This window comes from Centropristis striata, chromosome 13 (assembly GCF_030273125.1).
Source record: "Centropristis striata isolate RG_2023a ecotype Rhode Island chromosome 13, C.striata_1.0, whole genome shotgun sequence".
Taxonomy (NCBI): domain Eukaryota; kingdom Metazoa; phylum Chordata; class Actinopteri; order Perciformes; family Serranidae; genus Centropristis; species Centropristis striata.
The window spans coordinates 13,889,161-13,907,819 of NC_081529.1; the positions used below are offsets into that span (position 1 = coordinate 13,889,161).

Genomic DNA, 18,659 nt, shown 5'->3' on the forward strand with positions numbered 1-18,659 from the left:
AGACACAGAGATGCAAGGCGGTTGGACAGACTGGTCTAAAGAGCTGGTTCTGTGGTTGGAGTCAGGTTGGACACACTGGAGGAGGTGGTGGAGAGATGACCTGTCAACATGTTCCATCCTGAAATATACAGATCATCTGCTACACAAAACCTTTATGGACCAAAAAAAACAGCAGTGGACGGCTCCTCCTTTGCTCCTACAGACACCAGGCTGTCTCATTCTTTCAGAAATTCTACCAGACTAACTGAATTTCCCCTATAAATATAGGGGATAAATGAAGTAATTTTGATTTGATTGATTGATTTGATTTTACACCTCATTCTGATTATTTTAAACAACGAAGGCCAATAATAATAATAATAATAATAATAATAATAATAACAATAACAGTAATAAAAAAATAATTTAAAAAAATGACAATAGTAGAACTAGAATGTATGTATGTATGTATGTATGTATAGTTTATAGGAAATAAAAAGTTTGTGTAAATAAGTAATGATTAAAGTCCAATCATAAAATAAATGCTGGCATTTATAGCCTATATTATTCATCATACATTCTAGGCATGGGCAGTATATTGGTATTACGAGTTATACTGATATATTTTAGAAAGAGATATGTAGTTGAGACAATACCGCCATACAGATATATATAATATATCTTTTGATGTTGCCTAACTTATGACCGCTATTTGTTTGCTTGTCTCTGCACACTAGCAAGAGCTAGTTCCTAAGGAAAAAAAAACGTTTTTTTCTGTAATTTGGAGGTATTTTGGATTTTGGCTTGCAGATGCAGAGCAGAGCATCTAAATCTGATGAAATTGCTTCAAAAGGTTTAAGGTCGATGATGATTTCTTTTGGCGTTGAGTTAAAACTAATCTCTTGGCATGTGTTTTTTTAAAAATACCAATATATATCGTATATCACCATCCAGCCTAAAAATACCGGGATATCAGTTTTGGTGCATATCGCCCAGCCCTTATACATTCATCTGAAAACTTTTCAGGGACCCCTGGGGTCTACCTGGAATACCTGGTGATAGTTAAAGATCATTAAGCTTTTCATTTGAAACCTACCATTGATTGATTTGATAAGATCAGGCTCCCTGCCTGCCACACTTTTTATCATACATTTTTGCAGTGCCGCCTTGATTGATTAAATCATTCGTTAAATCTGAGTTATCACAGTCTCCAGATTAAAATATAATGAATCAAAATATTAATTATATGGGATCTACCAAATCAAATCAAATCAAATCAAAATTACTTTATTTATCCCAGAGGGGAAATTCAGTTAGTCCGGTAGAATCTCAGAATAAACCAATACGTGATGCCTGAAATGCATAACTAGGCATGTTGCAAGGCACTATTAATGTGTAATATAATTGTATATATTATCTTCCTAAAGTTCTTATTATATTTGTGTTTTAATGTTTAATACTTTTTATATTTCTACTTGTTTATAGTAAATTGTTGATACTTTTTAAAAATATTTTTTTAAACTCGTTTTAACTAATACCTTTCTTATATTTTTATTTTTTTTGCTATCCACTTTGTGAGGCTAATAAAGGAGATCTTAACAGTATGCCCCCATACACTGTATCTTTAAAATTAAAATAAATTCCAATGTCATGTAAACGTCAATGGGTTTTGGCAATTTGTAAAATTCAGCTATGTATATATGTATATATATATATATATTTATACAGTCTATGGGTTGTACATACCACGCACACACACGCCTTTACTGCACATGCGTGGCCGCCATATTTGCCTTCCCCGCTTATTGTTGTGTGTGTGTGTGTTTCCTGTAAGGGACTAATCTCCTCGAAGAGAAGGAGTCTGTTCTTGCACAACAACAAAAGACTGGCTCCTTTGTCCAGCTGCCCGTTAGCTAGTCAGCCAGTCTGTCCTCTCAGGGACAATAAACTGCACGGGTAAACTAAACACAGTCGCTTGTAAGTGTTAAAAGGAACTTCAGCATTTCTGATATATAACATTGTAAAAACGAAACTTCAGTCGTCGCACTTTCTTGAATAGGGAGCACAACACGACACAGCTGTATGTGACAACTCCAGTGTAATTATTGAAGTGTTTAAATTAACATAAAGTAACGTAAATAATGCTACTTTAGTTTTTCCGTATTGTTTATTGGTGGAAATTGCGCTTTTATTGTGAAGGATTGTGGTCGGAAGTCTGTTCCTGTCGGCAAGAAGGACACACCTTTGTGTTTCCTGCTTCTGTTTCCTCCTCAGAGAAACTTTGTTGTCATCATGGCTCAGACTGTAGACGGAGACGAGCTTTCTCTCCCGAGTGAGGCCGGAGAGGAGCCTCTTCATGTCGGCGAGAAGAGTGCCCCCAGCCGGTAACTTAACCTAACCTACTCCGTTACTATCTTAGCCTACGTGGTGCCATGGCAACCGTTCACAGGTTTAATGACTTCACTTTCTGTTTACTACATCGTCACACTGTTAAAATAATCGCGTAAGTTATTTTTTATCTGCTCATGTGATTTTACCCCTTTAAGATCATAACTTCTTTGACAATTTGCCACATTCATCGGGATCAGATAAGAACCCAGCAAAGAAGAGCTAGAGGGAGGTTGTTTAGTTATCAGTTTAGTTTATCAGTGTTTTATTGTTGACACTAATGTTGGTAACACTTTACTCTAAGGTGTCTACATAAGAGTGACATGAGTGTGTCATAAACATGACATGGGATGTGTCATGAACATTAATGACACTTTGAAGTAACATTAATGCTCATGATACTTGTCATGACAGGCTTGTGTGACTCTTATGTAGACACCTCCAAAATAAAGTGTTACCATATCTTGCTTAAGTCACAAAGGCATGTGCAAAAAATTACCTAAGTCATTTATTTCTCTTAAGCTACATAATGTACACACAATGTTATTACTATGCCAATAGCCATCCTTTGTTACATCCTTTTTGAGTGAAATGATCAATAAATGTCATATGTTACACTTTTGGTGAAGTTTTGTGTTTCCTGCAAAACTTGAAAAAATGAGTTAGGCGATTATTTTAACAAGGTGACGACATTTGAAATGACATTCAGTATAAGCCCTGCTTATTGACTTTAGCAGAAAACATGCATAATTTTACATTTATTCTATTACTGTACTTAGGCAAGCATTCTTATTATTATATTATTCTTATAAGTGCACCCCATTCTTAGGACCTGTACTTTTCTTGAGTATTTTCCTCTCATGATGTCACTTTCTACTCTACAACATCTCAGATGTAGTGGTGGAAAGTACATTTACTCAAGTACTGTACTTAAGTACAATTTTGAGGTACTTGTACTTAAGTGTTTTCATTTCATGTAACTTTATATTTATACTTCACTGCATTTTGAGGCAAATATTGTACTTTTTACTCCACTACATTTAGCTGACAGCTTTAGTTTCTTTTCAGCTCAAGATTTAACATTAAAAAATTAACAATTAAAGTGATTTGACTTTTTTTTTTTAATTAAACCTCATAGGCTAACAGTATATTAAGTAGTTAAAATTAGTCCTATCCTAAGATTAAAACACTTCTTTCATGAATGTATCAATGAAAATAATCTAATAATATATTTAGAATATATTTAATATTCTGAGCTGGTCCATTCTGCATAATGATTACTTTTACTTTTGATACTTTAAGTAAATTTTGATACTTTTGTACTGAATGCAGGACTTGTACTTGTAGTGGAGTGATTTCACTGCGTGGTATTAATACTTTTACTTAAGTAAGGGACCTGAATACTTCTTCCACCACTGCTCAGAGGCAAATGTGATACATACGTCTGACAGCTTTAGTTACTTCTCTGACAGTTTTTCATCTCCTGACTTGACAGACCTCCTCCAGAGCCACACGAGACAAGATAAAAGTTTTCGTAGACTAATTAGTACTTTCTGAAGCTGAGGTGTAAAAAATAAGTCAGAAAAATCAACTAGTTTTTGTACAGTTTACACAAGTCTCAGCTGTCACGTTGCATTCTCGGCAGGTTGGAGTCTTGTTTGGATCAACCGATGGGTTCAGGCAGTGTCCATGAAGACATCAAGTACACGCCCTCTCCACTGCCAGGTGAGCTGACTGTGGAGTTGCAGTAAAGTCTTGTTGTGTTGAGATCATTACACCACATGACACTTCATTTCCTTTCCCTCTCAGCCACACATTATGACGCTGACACCACCGAACCAATCAGCTGTGGTCTTCAGACTTTGGAGGAGCTGTTGTCGTGGAAACGAAGCGAGGCAAACCCCTTTAATGTGGCAGTGGTCCCTCTGGCACCTCGGGATCCTCCTCTGGCCAGCAGTCAACGTCGGACGCTGGTGTCTCATGACATGATGGGCGGATACCTGGATGACCGGTATGGAGCATATTAAAGAACAAAAAAACAACCTGACTGAACACAACTCTCATATCACTGTTGAGTGTGTGATTGAAAACCGGATAACAGTCCACTTTTCTGGGGAGGTTTTTTTTCCAGATGTAGAACCTGCTGCAGAGGTTTGCTCTAGAGGAGGCAGAAAAATTTATATAGCATAGTATCGTGATATTTTGCATGGCAATATTATATTCATTCATGGCTGGCTAGTATCAATATTTAGTGTTCCGACGGCTGGCAGTATTTTCACTGTTTTTTTTCCAGAGGCTGTAGCGTTCTCACTTTTAAGAATATACTGGCTGGTACCTTATGAAACTAGAAGATCTAAGGAATCTATAGGCCCCATGTGCATCAGGATATTGTGTTGGGAAGTTGGCGAAATAACGCTGCAAAGTTAGGCTTTTTTTTTTTCATGTTTCATGGTGATTTTCAAAGCGGTTATGTGACCTCTGATGTCATGCTATAGAGAAAATAACACAATCCGTTACTTTCTTCATTTGCAAAGACTTGAGGCCATACAACGTTTTGGAAAACGAGGGTTCTAGCTACATGCTAAAGAAACTGGAACCAGGTATGTGACTCTGTCACGACATTGTTTCACAGACACAGCCGTATCGAAGCTTTACAGAGCAGTGAAGCTTAAAATTGAGGACAGTGTGAGAAAATTTTGCAGTTGTTGTCGTCCATACATGTTTGATATCAGTTGAGTTCCGTTTGACTGAATACTTTGTTGGTCAGTCTGTCGGCTTGACAAAACAATTCTTGATCAAATTTAATTTTGTGGACACAAAATGCAGTTAAACAGTTGAATCGCAATATATTGTATCGCCATACTCACCATATCGCAAAATGCTTAAAATCGCAATAATATCGTATCGTGACTCAAGTATCGGGATAAAATCGCATCGTGGGGCCTCTGCTGATTGATTCACACTTCTATTTACTCCCATTTAAACAGCACAGCATCAGTTAGGACCAACACTGATGGTTGGTCACTGTTTCGCAAAGGTTATTCATTTCTTTATGGTATTCTGACAAAGGGTGTCCATATACTGGCTGTGTCCTTGCATCTTTAAACAGCAGTGCAGACTGATCACTTTAGAGCAAAAGCAAAACGTGACATTTCATGTTGATGTTCTATCTAGCTGAAGCATGCTCTACGAAGCACTCTGACTAGCTTAGCATTACATGTGAATTGGCCTCATGCAGGAACATTTCTGTGTTCCTATCCCGAATCTCTGTTACTTTTTCAGTGAGGTTTCATTGTTTCCCCTATTTAATTTTGAAAGTTTGATTCCATAATTCTCATTCATTTGCTCACCGTGATGCCATTGGATGCTCTCCGTTGTGCAGGTTTGCCCAGGGGACCAAAGCAGATGCTCCGTATGCCTTCTACCACTGGCCCTACATTGATATTTTCAACTACTTCACACACAAGCTGGTGACCATTCCTCCTGCAGTTTGGACCAATGCTGCACATAAACATGGAGTGATTGTCCAGGGTTAGTCCACTTCGATGTGTGAATCTCATATACAGTCATGGAAAAAGTTATTAGACCACTGATATCTAGACATTTCCATGGTTTTCTTGATAATAGCCAACATCGTTATCAAGAAAACCATGAAAAATGTCTAGATATCAGAAACTCTTATGAAATATTTCTGTTGTTATCATTATATTTGTCCAAACAAATGTACCTTTAGTTGTACAAGGCATTAAAATGAACAAGAAATTGAAGAAAATAAGCGTGGTCTAATAATTTTTTCCATGCCTGTAGTTTCAGTTCAGTGTCTCTATCATTCTTCCTGTCCTGATGTATCAAATCTGTTGCTTTCCAGGGACATTTATCACAGAGTGGACTGATGGAGCTGTGATGTGCGAGGCCTTCCTGAAAGACGAGGAGTCGTACCGGGCGGTGGCTGATAAACTCGTCCAGATCAGCCACTGTTACGGCTTCGACGGCTGGCTCATTAACATAGAGAACGCCCTCAGTGTGAGTTAGACTTTTATATAGTTATAGTCCTAGTGTGTCCATAATGAGATACTCAGTTATGATTCTGACTTTTAAAATCCAAATGATGAGATGAAAAATGAAACTTAACAAGTCAAAAATATGATTCACACTTAGTCTTGACTTATAAGAATTGTAATACATCAAAATTATAATACATTATTATATTTTTGTAATATCTAACTAACAGCAGAAAGAGGCTCCACCGACTTAAAGTGCACTTTATATTCTATTACGGTGAAAATGCGTTTTGATAAAATGAGGTAATATTTCCATCAACTCTATTTTAAGAGCTGCAAGCAGACAGCAGGTATGCTGATCTCAGCACATTCATATCCACTCCCATATATTAATCTAAAAATGGAGTAGTGTTCATAGTTCACACAGAGCTGTCTACCAGTTTGCTTCAGCCACTCTTCACAGACATATGATAGGTTCGGTCAAAGGGTTTAAAGATCCCTACGACTGCTTCCCTGAGTAACTGCACCAACAAGTGTGGAATCAATTTTTTGTCAACTCCAAGAAAACTCTTTGCAAAAAATCATTGAAGCAGTGGACAAACGACTCTGGGAAGAACAAGCAGGTTTGTAGAGATGAAGAAGGTGCTGAGCAGGTTTTCACTCTGGGTAATGTCAAAAAACAGTGCACAGAATGGAAAAAATCTTTCGACATAAACTTCTGACGGGCCTATTCACAGGGTCAGTTTAAGAAGAACATATGGGATTCTACAACAAATCATCCTCATCATTAAGAGTTTTTACACCAAGTTCACATGCCGAGGAGGAAATGGCAACCACATTTTTAAAGTTAAGATAAGACTGAGGGAAGTATGTGTGATGGTCTTTAACTGCATTTGTGTATGTGTTCCTGAGAAACAGACTACATGAACACAGCAAACGAATGGGCCTCATTATTAATTCTGGAAAGACCAAGGTGATGAGGGTCAAAATCAAATCTGACCAGGCAATAAATATCAAGAAAGTGGGGCTGAGTGCGTCTACCTTGGAGCCAACTTCAGCACAGATGGAGGAGCAATGAGCAACGCATCAGCAAAGCAAGACCTGCCTTCAGAACACTCTGACCTGTAAGGCTCTCTTCCCAGCTCTCCAAAAACACAAAAATCCAAATTTGAACTCAAATGTAAAATCAGTTGTTCATTATGGCTGTGAAACCTGGAAAACCACCAAAGCAATCATCAATAAATTGCAAGTATTATTTAACAACTGCCTCCGATAACTCCTGAGGATATGGTGGCCCAACAGAATACCAAATATAGACAACAAAACAGACAAACCAGGAGCAAATTAACACTCAATTCAAATGAAGAAAGTGGATGTGGATCTGTCACACACTTAGAAAAGAACCAACAAACATAGCTAGACAGGTGGTGGATTACAACCCACAAGAAAGGAGGAAGCCAGGAAGACCCAAAGCGAACCTTTCCCAAACACATTCACAATCCTGAACAATGTGTGGTCATCCCCCCCAATGCAGCATCAACACCAAGCTACTGACAGTCTTAACAAGGAGCCTCAGAAAACTCCGACCAACAGACACCGTCATTATGAGATGGATTGGACACATCACGCCAAGAAGTGGCCTCCACTGGACAAAAGCAGGAAGACAGACCTGTGGAAACTTGACGTGGAACAGAGATCTGAGATCCCTGAAGCTGACGTGAGGTACCATCCACAGGCTGGTGGATGTTGCTCTACATACAACGGGGCATAAAAGGCAGAAATTAAGTACACATATTCATGTTCCCCAGAGGAAGAGGGGTACTGAATTTACTCCTTTCCTCTAGCACCACCAGCAGGTCAACAATGTCTCTTATCCTGATGAAATATCTCAACCTGTACTGGATGGTTTGGCACAAGATTTTGGATGTTTCTGTTATAGAAAAATTATTGATCTTGACTCAGAGACAATGAAAGCTAGGGGACTCCGATGGCTTATGTTGAAATATTTTATGAAGCTCGTATGAGGTGAGATAACAATTCATCATGCATAGACGGGAGAACAGAGCAGGCGGGATATCAAATCATCTCTGAAAACCTTTCCCCTGGAATAATGCTTACATTCTATTCTGAAGGACAGAGATCAGTCTGGGACAGGGTGGAATGGTGCCCCAGAAACCAAAACATTGATAACATGTAGAGACGAACCCCTTGACTGGCACAACAAAGCTCTTATAAGACAAAGCTGACCTAAACTAGGGCACAGGTCGGTTGTAATATGGAAAATCCACCACAGTTTCCTTGGCAATGTCTTTTATTGACTTTGGTGATACATAATAATGTACATATGCAGGGTTTCCGCTATATTCATTCAGTAGCGGTGGCCCGTTACTAAGCATTACGGTAAGAATGTGCTAGACCCGCCTCCAGAATAAAAGCAAACACCTGTAGCTTTCAAAATAAGAGCACATGGATGTGTTAACACCACCGAATTTACAAGAAGACTGTCAAAATATGATGCCATAAATAAAACAGAAGAACCCTTATTGTCCTTTTACAATAATTCATTAAATTATGCAATGATTAAGATGGAATAGTGACATTAGAATGTGCAAGAGGCACCAAATTTAGGCTTTTCGGGGGAAAAAATGTTCTCTGGGGGACCATGCCCCCAGATCCCCCTACTTTGTTCAGGTCCCCCAATCATAATCTCAGAAAATCCTGTTGGAAACACTGGTTCTAAATCTTGTTTTGCATTTGAGTGTCATTTTTTATACTTTCTAAATTGCTGATTGATATTTACACACTCACACCATCCAGGGCACAAATAACCCTTTACCCCAGCTGCTGAAAAAAAACTAGAGGAAACACTGATATGGATTGTGGCAGACACACTTTAAGGACAGCATGAACTGTAATAACTGTGGTGATCATCTAGCACTATCACCCGCTCAGCATTTCAATGTGTCCAATATTTGGTTTTATTGCCTATTGACTTTCCATTAGCCTCAGCTGTACTGTATCTGAGTGCTAAACTGAGGTGGTGAATGTGGCAAACATTGCACATGTTGATCTCTAATGACCTGTAATGTCCTTTTTCTGCAGGAGACGGCGGTGAAGAACACGCCATTGTTTCTGCGCTATCTGACTGACCAGATGCATGAGCGGGTGTCCGGCAGCCTGGTCCTGTGGTACGACAGTGTGATCCAGACCGGACAGCTGACGTGGCAGAATGAACTCAACCAGCATAATAGGTGGAGAAAATTCAAATTAGAAACCGATGGTAAACAATCATTATGTCCATTTAGATGACGTTAATAACTATCATCTCTTGATCTCAGGGTGTTTTTCGATGCTTGTGATGGTTTCTTCACCAACTACAACTGGACAGAGCAGAATCTGGAGTGGATGGCGGACTACAGTGGGATCCAGGGTCGCCAGGCTGACGTCTTCATTGGAGTGGACGTTTTCGCTCGAGGCAAGGTGGTGGGAGGAATGTTGGAAACAAATAAGGTACACAGTGTGAAACACGTGTTTGTGCTGATAAGGAAGTGTTGATCATTAGAGGTGTGAATCAGCAGAGGCCCCACGATACGATTTTATCCCAATACTTGAGTCATGATACGATATTATTGCGATTTTAAGCATTATGCGATATGGTAAGTGTTGCGATACAATATATTGCAATTTAACTGTTTAACTGCATTTTGTGTCCACAAAATTAAATTCAGTCAAAACTTGTTTTGGCATTTTCTCAAACTTTCCTCAATTTTAGGCTTCACTGCTCTGCTAGCTCGGCTGTGTCCGTGAAATGACGTGACGACGGAGTCACAAACCTGGTTCCAGTGTCTTTAGCATGTAGCTCAAATGCTCGTTACTTTGCAGCGTTATTTCATCAACTTCCCGACACAATATTCTGATGCACATGCCTATGGATTCTTTAGATCTTCTAGTTTCATATTATACCAGTGTCTCTAGTATATTCCTAAAAGTGAGCCCGCTATGGCCTGTGGAAAAAAACAAAAAACAGCAAAAATTATTGACACTTGCCGGCCATGAATCGAATAATATTGCCACGCAAAATATTGTGACACTATGCTGTATCGATTGTTTCCCCTACCTCTATTGATCATTGACAGCGTGTTTGTTGTCTGCAGGCACTGGAAGTCATTCGGAAGCACAACTTCTCAACAGCCATCTTTGCTCCGGGATGGGTGTACGAGACCCACGAGGACAAGACTGAATTCCGCAAAAATCAGGACAAGTGAGACCAACACAATATAAACACACACATTAAGTACTGAAGAAGACGGCAGTGGCTGTTAGTTGGTGGAGAAGTTAAACAGAGTTGTGTCCTGTGTGCAGGTTCTGGGCTCTTCTGACAGACTACCTGTACATCCATCGACCTGCCTCGCCTCTTCCGTTCATCTCGTCTTTCTGCCAGGGCTTTGGGAAGGCCATCTACAGGAGAGGACAGGTACTACATGAAATGCATCTGCAACTTCTTGTCAGATTTTTCCTCACTGCAGTATATAATATATATATATATAAATGTTATTGGAAACAGCACAATCGTGGCTATAAGTAGGGAGAACTTAAACATGACTTTTGTGCAATATAAGTAGAATTTCTTTGGTTATTTATTTTACAAAAATTGTATCTATGCATACAACATTTCTGCACACAAGTGTTACCAATATTGTAAAAAAAAAAAAAAAGTTTGCTAAACATTCTATACATATTGACCGATTTCCATATTTCCAACCTCTCTTGTCCTCTCCTCTCTGTTCTGTGTAAACATCCTGCAGGGAATTGGTGTCCAACAATAAAGTTGGAAACATTTAAACAAGATATTTTGATGAAATATACATTCCGGTGCTCGTAGTACCATACAGAAAAAGATCTAGTATGTCCCAATACATAGTTTGTCTAGTGCAGTATATCATGAATACCAGGATGTCCTACTGTTTATGGCTACATTTCTGCAGTAGACAAGCCAGCATGTTCTTCTGACTATTGTGACTCAATTTGGGCGGCTGTGGCTCAGTTGGTAGATTGGTCACCCACTGATCGGAAGGTTGGTGGTTCAATCCCTGACCATGGCAGCCTACATGTGAAAGTATCCTTGGGCAAGATACTGAACCCCAAATTGCTCCCGATGCTGCGTTCATCAGTGTGTTATTTAATTTCCAATGGTGGCAGGTGTCACCGTTTAGGGTAGCCTCTGCCACCAGTATGAATGTGTGTGTGAAAGGGTGAATGAGCGCAGTTTGTAGTGTAAAGCGCTTTGAGTGGTCGCAAACTAAAAAAGTGCTGGTCCATTAATATTTACCCACAACCCTTTGCACAATATATATATGAGCCAGAGAGTCAAAGTTCAAGGCGCCATGTTATAAAGAAGTAGCCAGTCCCAAGTGTATTCTAAATACTGCCTGTAACAGTATGTACTTTGTATGGGCAGCTGCAGAACATACTAAAAGTTTAAAAACTGTGTTTGGTTCGTTGCTGTGTTCACTGAACAAAGGACTCAGGCCACAAGCTGCAACAGGTTCCTACTTTTATATGAAGCGTGCTTGCTGTATCGCCCTGTACAAGTCAAAATTAAAGCACAAAAGTCTCTGTAACATGCAGTCTCTCACAGACACACGGGTCTCTGGCCCCCTCCACATGGGAAACTCATTAACTACTTCTTTTTTTAAATGTGTAATCACTTTTTCTCATGTTTTTCATGTTAAACCTAAAAAGCTGTCAGTTAAAGGTAGTTGAGTAAAAAGTACAATGTTTGCCTCAAAATGATGTGGAGGAGAAGTATTACACATAATTTGGCTGACAAGATAAAAGATTAGTATAAGTAACATAAAAAATAAATACTCAAGTAAAGTACAAGTACCTCAAAATTGTACTAAAGTACAGTACTTGAGTAAATCTACTTAGTTACATTACACCACTGCTTAACAGCAACTCATAAAAGCACGCTACAACATTTTTCATTGGTTTCAAAAGGAAACTAGAGCTTAACAAAGAGCAGCAAAGAAAAACCTTACCTCCTCTTAGTAAGCAGGGTGAACTGACAGTACAGATGTAAACAGATATGTTTCAGTGAGCTAAAATAACACACATTGAAACTAATAAAACACATTTTTTTCTTATTAGAGCGGGATTTACATTTACATTTAGTCATTTAGCAGACGCTTTTATCCAAAGCGACTACAGGAAGAAAAAAGCAAACAATCAAGGTATAGTGCAGTAAGAGCTATTAGTGCATCAATAAGTGCTAGTGACAATTCTTTAAGGAGTAGAATTATCGTGTGGTGCTAGGAGAGAAGATGCTCTCTGAAGAGCATTGGATTTGGTTATTATTTTCACCTCTGGGTAACTTTTATTTCAATTAACACCAAGAGCACTTTTCATTCTACTGAGGATGACGGTGTGATCCTCCTCCTCCTCCTCCTCCTCTTCTATCTGTGTGTGTGTGTAGCTTGAGTCCAACAGTGGCTGGTTCAACCTGACTGCCCAGGAGATTCAGCCCTTGTACTACAACATGAAGCTGGAGGACCGGGGCTGGCTGTGCAGTCGCGGCTGCCCCGAGGATGCCTGGAACGGAGGCTGCTCACTGCTGCTGGACGGACTTATCCCCGTCACTCAAATGTCGCCAGTTTCTGCCAGGTGTGTGTTTTTTACTCATTGCTTCCTTTGTTTTGTGTGTGGTCTCACAGTTGATACTCTGTATGTGTCAGGATCTTCTCCCTCCACGTACCCCTGGCATCCAAGACTCTGGTGACCCTCATCTACAAGCCATCTGCTGGGATCACAGTGTCCCTGGAGCTGAAGACCACAGACGCTAGTCTTTGCACACACATGGATGTCCAGGATGTCAAATGTGAGTTTCTCACAATCCATCCACTGTCCATCACCCTGATCCTCAACCATTTAATCATTAATCAGCTTTAATCAGTAATATGTCGTCAAAATTTCATAAAAAATGTCATAGTATGTCATCAATTTAATAAAGAAAGCCATAGTATATAGTATGTACTCCAAATTTCATTAAAAAATGTCATAGTACCGGTGCATCTCAATAAATTACAATATCATAGAAAAGTTCATTTATGTCAGTAATTCAATTCAAAAAGTGGAAATAACACATTACATAGATCCATTACACACAGAATGAAACATTTCATGTCTTAATTTATTTAATTTCGTCTTCTAATGAATTATCATAAATTATAATGATTATGGCTTACTAATTTGGCTTACTAATGAATTTGAATATGTATTGAGTAGGCCTATGTATTTAGATGCACCTGTATATAGTATGTTGTCACAATTTCATAAAAAAAGTCATAGTATAGTATGTCATCCAAATTTAATAAAAACTCATAATATAAAGTAGGTTGTCAAAATTTCATAAAAAATGTCATAGAATAGTATGTCGCCAGAATTTCATAAAAAAGTAATAGTAAGTCGTCAAAATGTAATAAAAAATGTCATAGTATAGTATGTTGTCCAAATTTCATAAAAAATCATCGTAGTAAGTCGTCAAAATTTTTTATGAGTAGTAACAGTAAGATCATGAGGTCCAATGTATTCTCCTCCAATGCTTATTGTAGTTAGAGTGTCCGTGATGTCCTGGTTTTCATTTGTGTTTCAGCCACTCCCAGTGTGTCTCCTGTGGTCCAGGACGACGGGCTCCAGGTGATGAGCCACTTCTCACAGCTGTGTGGAAACCTGGGTCCAGACGGTTGGACTGTGGGGTAAGGCACTCTACAACAGCGGAAAAAAAGAGAAAGCTCAGTTTATGGATTTTATTCTAACGTCTTTATGTCTTCTTCATGTCCCCGTGTTTAGGTGTTCACAGTTGGAGCTTCGTGGCTGTTCTCTGAGAGAAGTTTGTCTGAACATCCAGAGGAACGGAGAGCCTCAGGACACACCGTTCAGCTGCAGGGTGGGAGAAATCATGGTGAGACACCTTTCTTCACTGTCTCCTCTGTACTGTACATTGGTAGAGGCTATTTGAATGTCTTTCAGGATTTGCTTTTCAACTGTCACTCCAACTGCATCTAGTTCAACTATGTTGCAACTAGGAATGGGAATAATTAATCGATGATCGATTAATGGTCGTTAACAATTGGGTCTGTGTATTTTTTAATTTAAATTTTATCTCTAACTGCGTATCAGTATCACTAAACTGAAACACTGCGTTCAGTTCTGCAGCCGAACGTCAATAAGCCAATGACCTGAGAATTAAGTTGGATAAAGCTACAGTTTGCAAACTGAAAGTTGCAATAACAATTAAACACATAGAAATACAAGAGTATTAATTTGAGCAAAACTAGCTTACTGTATCAAACCTTGCTAGCATGAATTACTAATTTTATACAAAAACTTTAAACATAAACACAAAACACATTTAAGTATCCAAGATTACTGTGAAAACTAACCTCAGGCCTCTTGGGGTGCTAAAACATAAAACACTGACATCATCTTTACAGTTTAATCTCACGCAAGTTAGTTTTACGATCAAAAGGAAGTCTCTTGTCGTCTCTCGTCCGTTATCAAAACAAGCTTTTGCATAGTACAGTATGCGGCCGTACGTCAGTAAGCCAATGAGCTGAGAATTAAGTTGGATAAAGCTTCAGTTTGCAAGCTGAAAGTTGCAATAACAATTATAAAACACACAAACATACAATAAACTTAATTTGAGCAAAACTAGCTTACTGTATGAAACCTTGCTAGCATGAATTGCTAGGTTTAATTTGATCCAAAACTTATTTAAAACATCCAACACACTTAAATATGCAAGATTACTGTGAAAACTAACCTCATGCCTCTTTGGGGGCTAAAACACAAAACATTGAACTCCTTGACATTATCTTTACCTACAGTTTAATCTCACGTGAGTTAGTTTGACGATCAGCAGGAAGTCTCTTTTCGTCCTTTCAAAAGAAAAGCATCCGTTATCAAAACAGGCTTTCTCATAGTACTGTGTGTGTGTGTGTGTGTGTGTGTGTGTGTGTGTATATATATATATATATATATATATATATATATTTTATTTTGCCCATGTATGCATGGTTTTATACATACTGGAGTATGTATAAAACCATAGCGATTAATCAATTAATTGATCGTCAACGTTATAGTTGTTCAAGTTGGCAGGTTTCTTCCAAACGCCCATCCCTAGTTGCAACTGCAAATTATCAGCACTAAGGACCCTTAATGTCTCCACATAAAATGTCACTAAATCTTCCCTCTCTCTCTCTTTAAGCTGCTTGATGATGCAGGTCTGCAGGCTCCCCCTCAGCTCGTAAAGGGCTTGTGCATTTATGACGTGGTGTGGCTGCGTGGTGCTGGTTCCTCTGCAGAGTCTACCTCTACCTGCCTACGCCTCAATGCCACTCTGCAATGGGATTACCCAATCGAGCTTGTGCGCCACTTCAGGGTGTACTGGCGGCGGCTGAGAGGACCTGATCCTAGAGTCCCCCCGGGTCAGCTGGCTCTGGTGGGCCGGGCGTACTCTAATATCTTCAGAGTAACAGAGCTGGAGGTGCCCGAAGCACCCGGCCTGCTGGAGGTGGTGGTGGAGCCGGTGATCAAGAAGGGCTTCCTGCTCCCAGAGAGCCACTGGGGAAGGAGAAGCCTCAGCTACTCTTAAGAATTAACACGATGACTGCTATCAGGACTCTTTACTCAGTGGTGCTGCAATCCTGGTCCTAATGACCTTCTCAAGGTCCGGCACTTCAGTGTCCTCCAGTTTGCTTTCCCCCGCTTAATACCTTAATATCTCAATGTTACTATATTTCACATTGATGCTAATGTGCTGGAATGATTACGCCTTGCAACTACTTGAACCGATCCTAGGTTTTCTTTAATAAAACAAAAGGTCCACATACAGGGGTTATCGACCAGAGCCAGTTCCTGGCCGGTGCCCAATTGCGAACGGTTCTTTGGTTTTCCACCGCCAAAGAGCCGGCTCCCGGCTGGGAAAACTGGTTCAACAGCGAATGGCCAAAAAAGTCATACCAGGGGCATCAGGGGCTGGGGGGTATCTGACCAACAGGACCAACTCGGTGCGTTGAGAGAGACCAAATAAAACGTCTATCATTCATTTATTTGATTTGATAACTGCAATGTGATTGATACGGGCAAGCTAGCGTGCTAACATTAGAGAGCTATCGCTAGTGTGCTAACGTTAGCAGGCTAGCATTACCTTACAACAAAGTCCAACATTAATGTCTTATGTTAAGTGTTAATAAGAATGTATTCGCCGTCCACAGTGATCAAATGGAGCAGCACAGATGTGTTGTAGAGACATGTAATCTGCCGTTGTTGTTGTACTTGCTGAGAGGGCAGAGACATATAGACGTTAACAGTGACGTAATGACGTGGCTCCAGAGCCTGTGGAAACAAACAGACAGGTTCGGAGATGGTTCACAAGTTGAACCACACGAGCACCGCCTCCAAACTGGCCGGGAACTGGTCAAAAAAGGGTAATAACAAGAAGATTTTTATCAGGGGTACAGCTGAAATCATAAGAGCTAGACAAGCTAGACCTGACTCTGCCCAGACGTTTGTTATTTTTACTGTATTTGGTAACTCACTGCTGGCTGTAGCTTCATATTTACTGCTTTTTTTAATCCTCATATAACTCTTAACGTGTTACCCAAAATGTTGAACTATTCCTGCTTCGCTACATTGTCCTTGTTGTATGTTCTTGACCAAAGAACTGTGTGCTATGGTGGCCCTGAAGTGCAAACCACAACAGCAATTTACACAACACACCAATTCATCACAACGGAAAGGGTAGGTACATATTTCTCCATGTACCTACCCTTTCCGTGATGAATTGCTGTGTTGTGTGAATTGCTGTTGTGGTTTGTACTTCAGGGCCACCGTAGTGAGCCAAGTGTCTGTGCTGCCGAAGACACAAGTCACTTCACGTTGGGAAATGCAATTATTCTGAAAATGACCCAGTCCTTTTGAGATGGATGGGTTTATGTTAAAGTACTCACGTTGAACCATATCCACGACTGACATGTACATACAGAGCATGACATTTGCACTGTGAACTCAATCAAATGCACTTCTACCACTACATCTCAGGTTTTTCAACCACACAGTGGACTTTTTCATTTCAGTCCACCTTCAGTTAATGTAGCAGTTTGCTGTGTGGTTGATCCCATGTTGATAACATTTTTACTAGGTTACAGGTCTAAATGAGTGATGTATCAGGACTCGTGTCATTTATATATACAGTACAATCATATGGAAAACAACATTTACAAATATAATCCATATGCTAAATCGTTTCTTTAAATTCTAATCATTAAATGTGATTGATTCATATCTTATGCACCATATAAAGCTTCCTGATCCACAAATAAACTGTGTGTTTGATGTCTTTGTTGATTTAAGGAGAACATTGTGTAACTGAAGGATCATTTTCATTGTTGTTGAAATTGAAATGCCATACTAACACAATAAACTACAACATGTGATCATCATTGTTACTCACATACAGCATTCAAGTCTTGGTCCAGGTCCCATTGGCCAAACCAGGTGCATCATGGTTAATCAAGTACTAACACTTTAACATTGTGTTTTTTGTACTGAATCTCGATCAGTTTCTCCTAATTTGTTCTAACTTTGACATTAAAAACGTTTTGATCATTGTGAAAAAGTATTTTTTTCATTTGGACGAAATTAATCTTTTCTATCTAACATACATCATGTTTGAATGAATGGATTTCAGCCATGCTAGCACCTGTGAGGCTGTACTGCACAGTGCTGCTTTAAGTTCAATACTAACATGCTGATGTGTAGCCAGCGCCCATACAATTTAGTATGCACGGAAAATTTTTATATAAGCACGGAAAATATTTATAATTTAGGATGTCCCAATACATACAGGTGCATACATTAGATACATTCCATATCATGGAAATGTCAAATTGCAGTAGTTCAAGTCAAATAGCCCCAACCAAGTATTGAGTGCATATAGATGGACATACTTTTCAGAGGCCAACATTTCCATACTTTTTAAAATTGGTCTTTTGTAATCAATTTTGAGACACTGAACTTAAGGTTGTCATTAAACGTAAGTCAATCATTATAATTAGAAGAAATTAAATTAAGACATGAAATGTTTCATTCTGAGTGAAATGGATCTATATAATGTGTTATTTCCACTTTTGAATTGAATTACCCAACATGAATAAACTTTTCTATTATATTCTAATTTATTGAGATGCACCTGTAGTTAGTCAAATGCAGTATGCAAAAATTACCAGG

The 18,659-nt window shown here is 39.1% G+C and overlaps 1 protein-coding gene across 2 annotated transcripts; it reads left to right on the plus strand.

Moving 5' to 3' along the window:
• Positions 1 to 1,824: 1,824 nt before the first annotated feature.
• Positions 1,825 to 17,106, plus strand: engase (endo-beta-N-acetylglucosaminidase). 2 transcript variants are annotated; one of them, XM_059347715.1, is made up of 15 exons: positions 1,825 to 1,956; positions 2,254 to 2,363; positions 4,013 to 4,092; positions 4,177 to 4,378; positions 5,750 to 5,898; positions 6,236 to 6,390; positions 9,471 to 9,619; positions 9,707 to 9,878; positions 10,523 to 10,629; positions 10,731 to 10,842; positions 12,844 to 13,031; positions 13,103 to 13,245; positions 14,020 to 14,122; positions 14,217 to 14,328; positions 15,637 to 17,106. In XM_059347715.1, exons 2-15 carry the CDS (start codon positions 2,272 to 2,274, stop codon positions 16,021 to 16,023), a joined length of 2,151 nt encoding a protein of 716 aa, XP_059203698.1. In that variant the 5' UTR covers positions 1,825 to 1,956; positions 2,254 to 2,271; the 3' UTR covers positions 16,024 to 17,106. The 2 variants fall into 2 exon arrangements, with proteins under 2 accessions (XP_059203698.1, XP_059203699.1); XM_059347716.1 differs by having other exon boundaries at positions 1,851 to 1,956; positions 2,179 to 2,363.
• Positions 17,107 to 18,659: the final 1,553 nt, after the last annotated feature.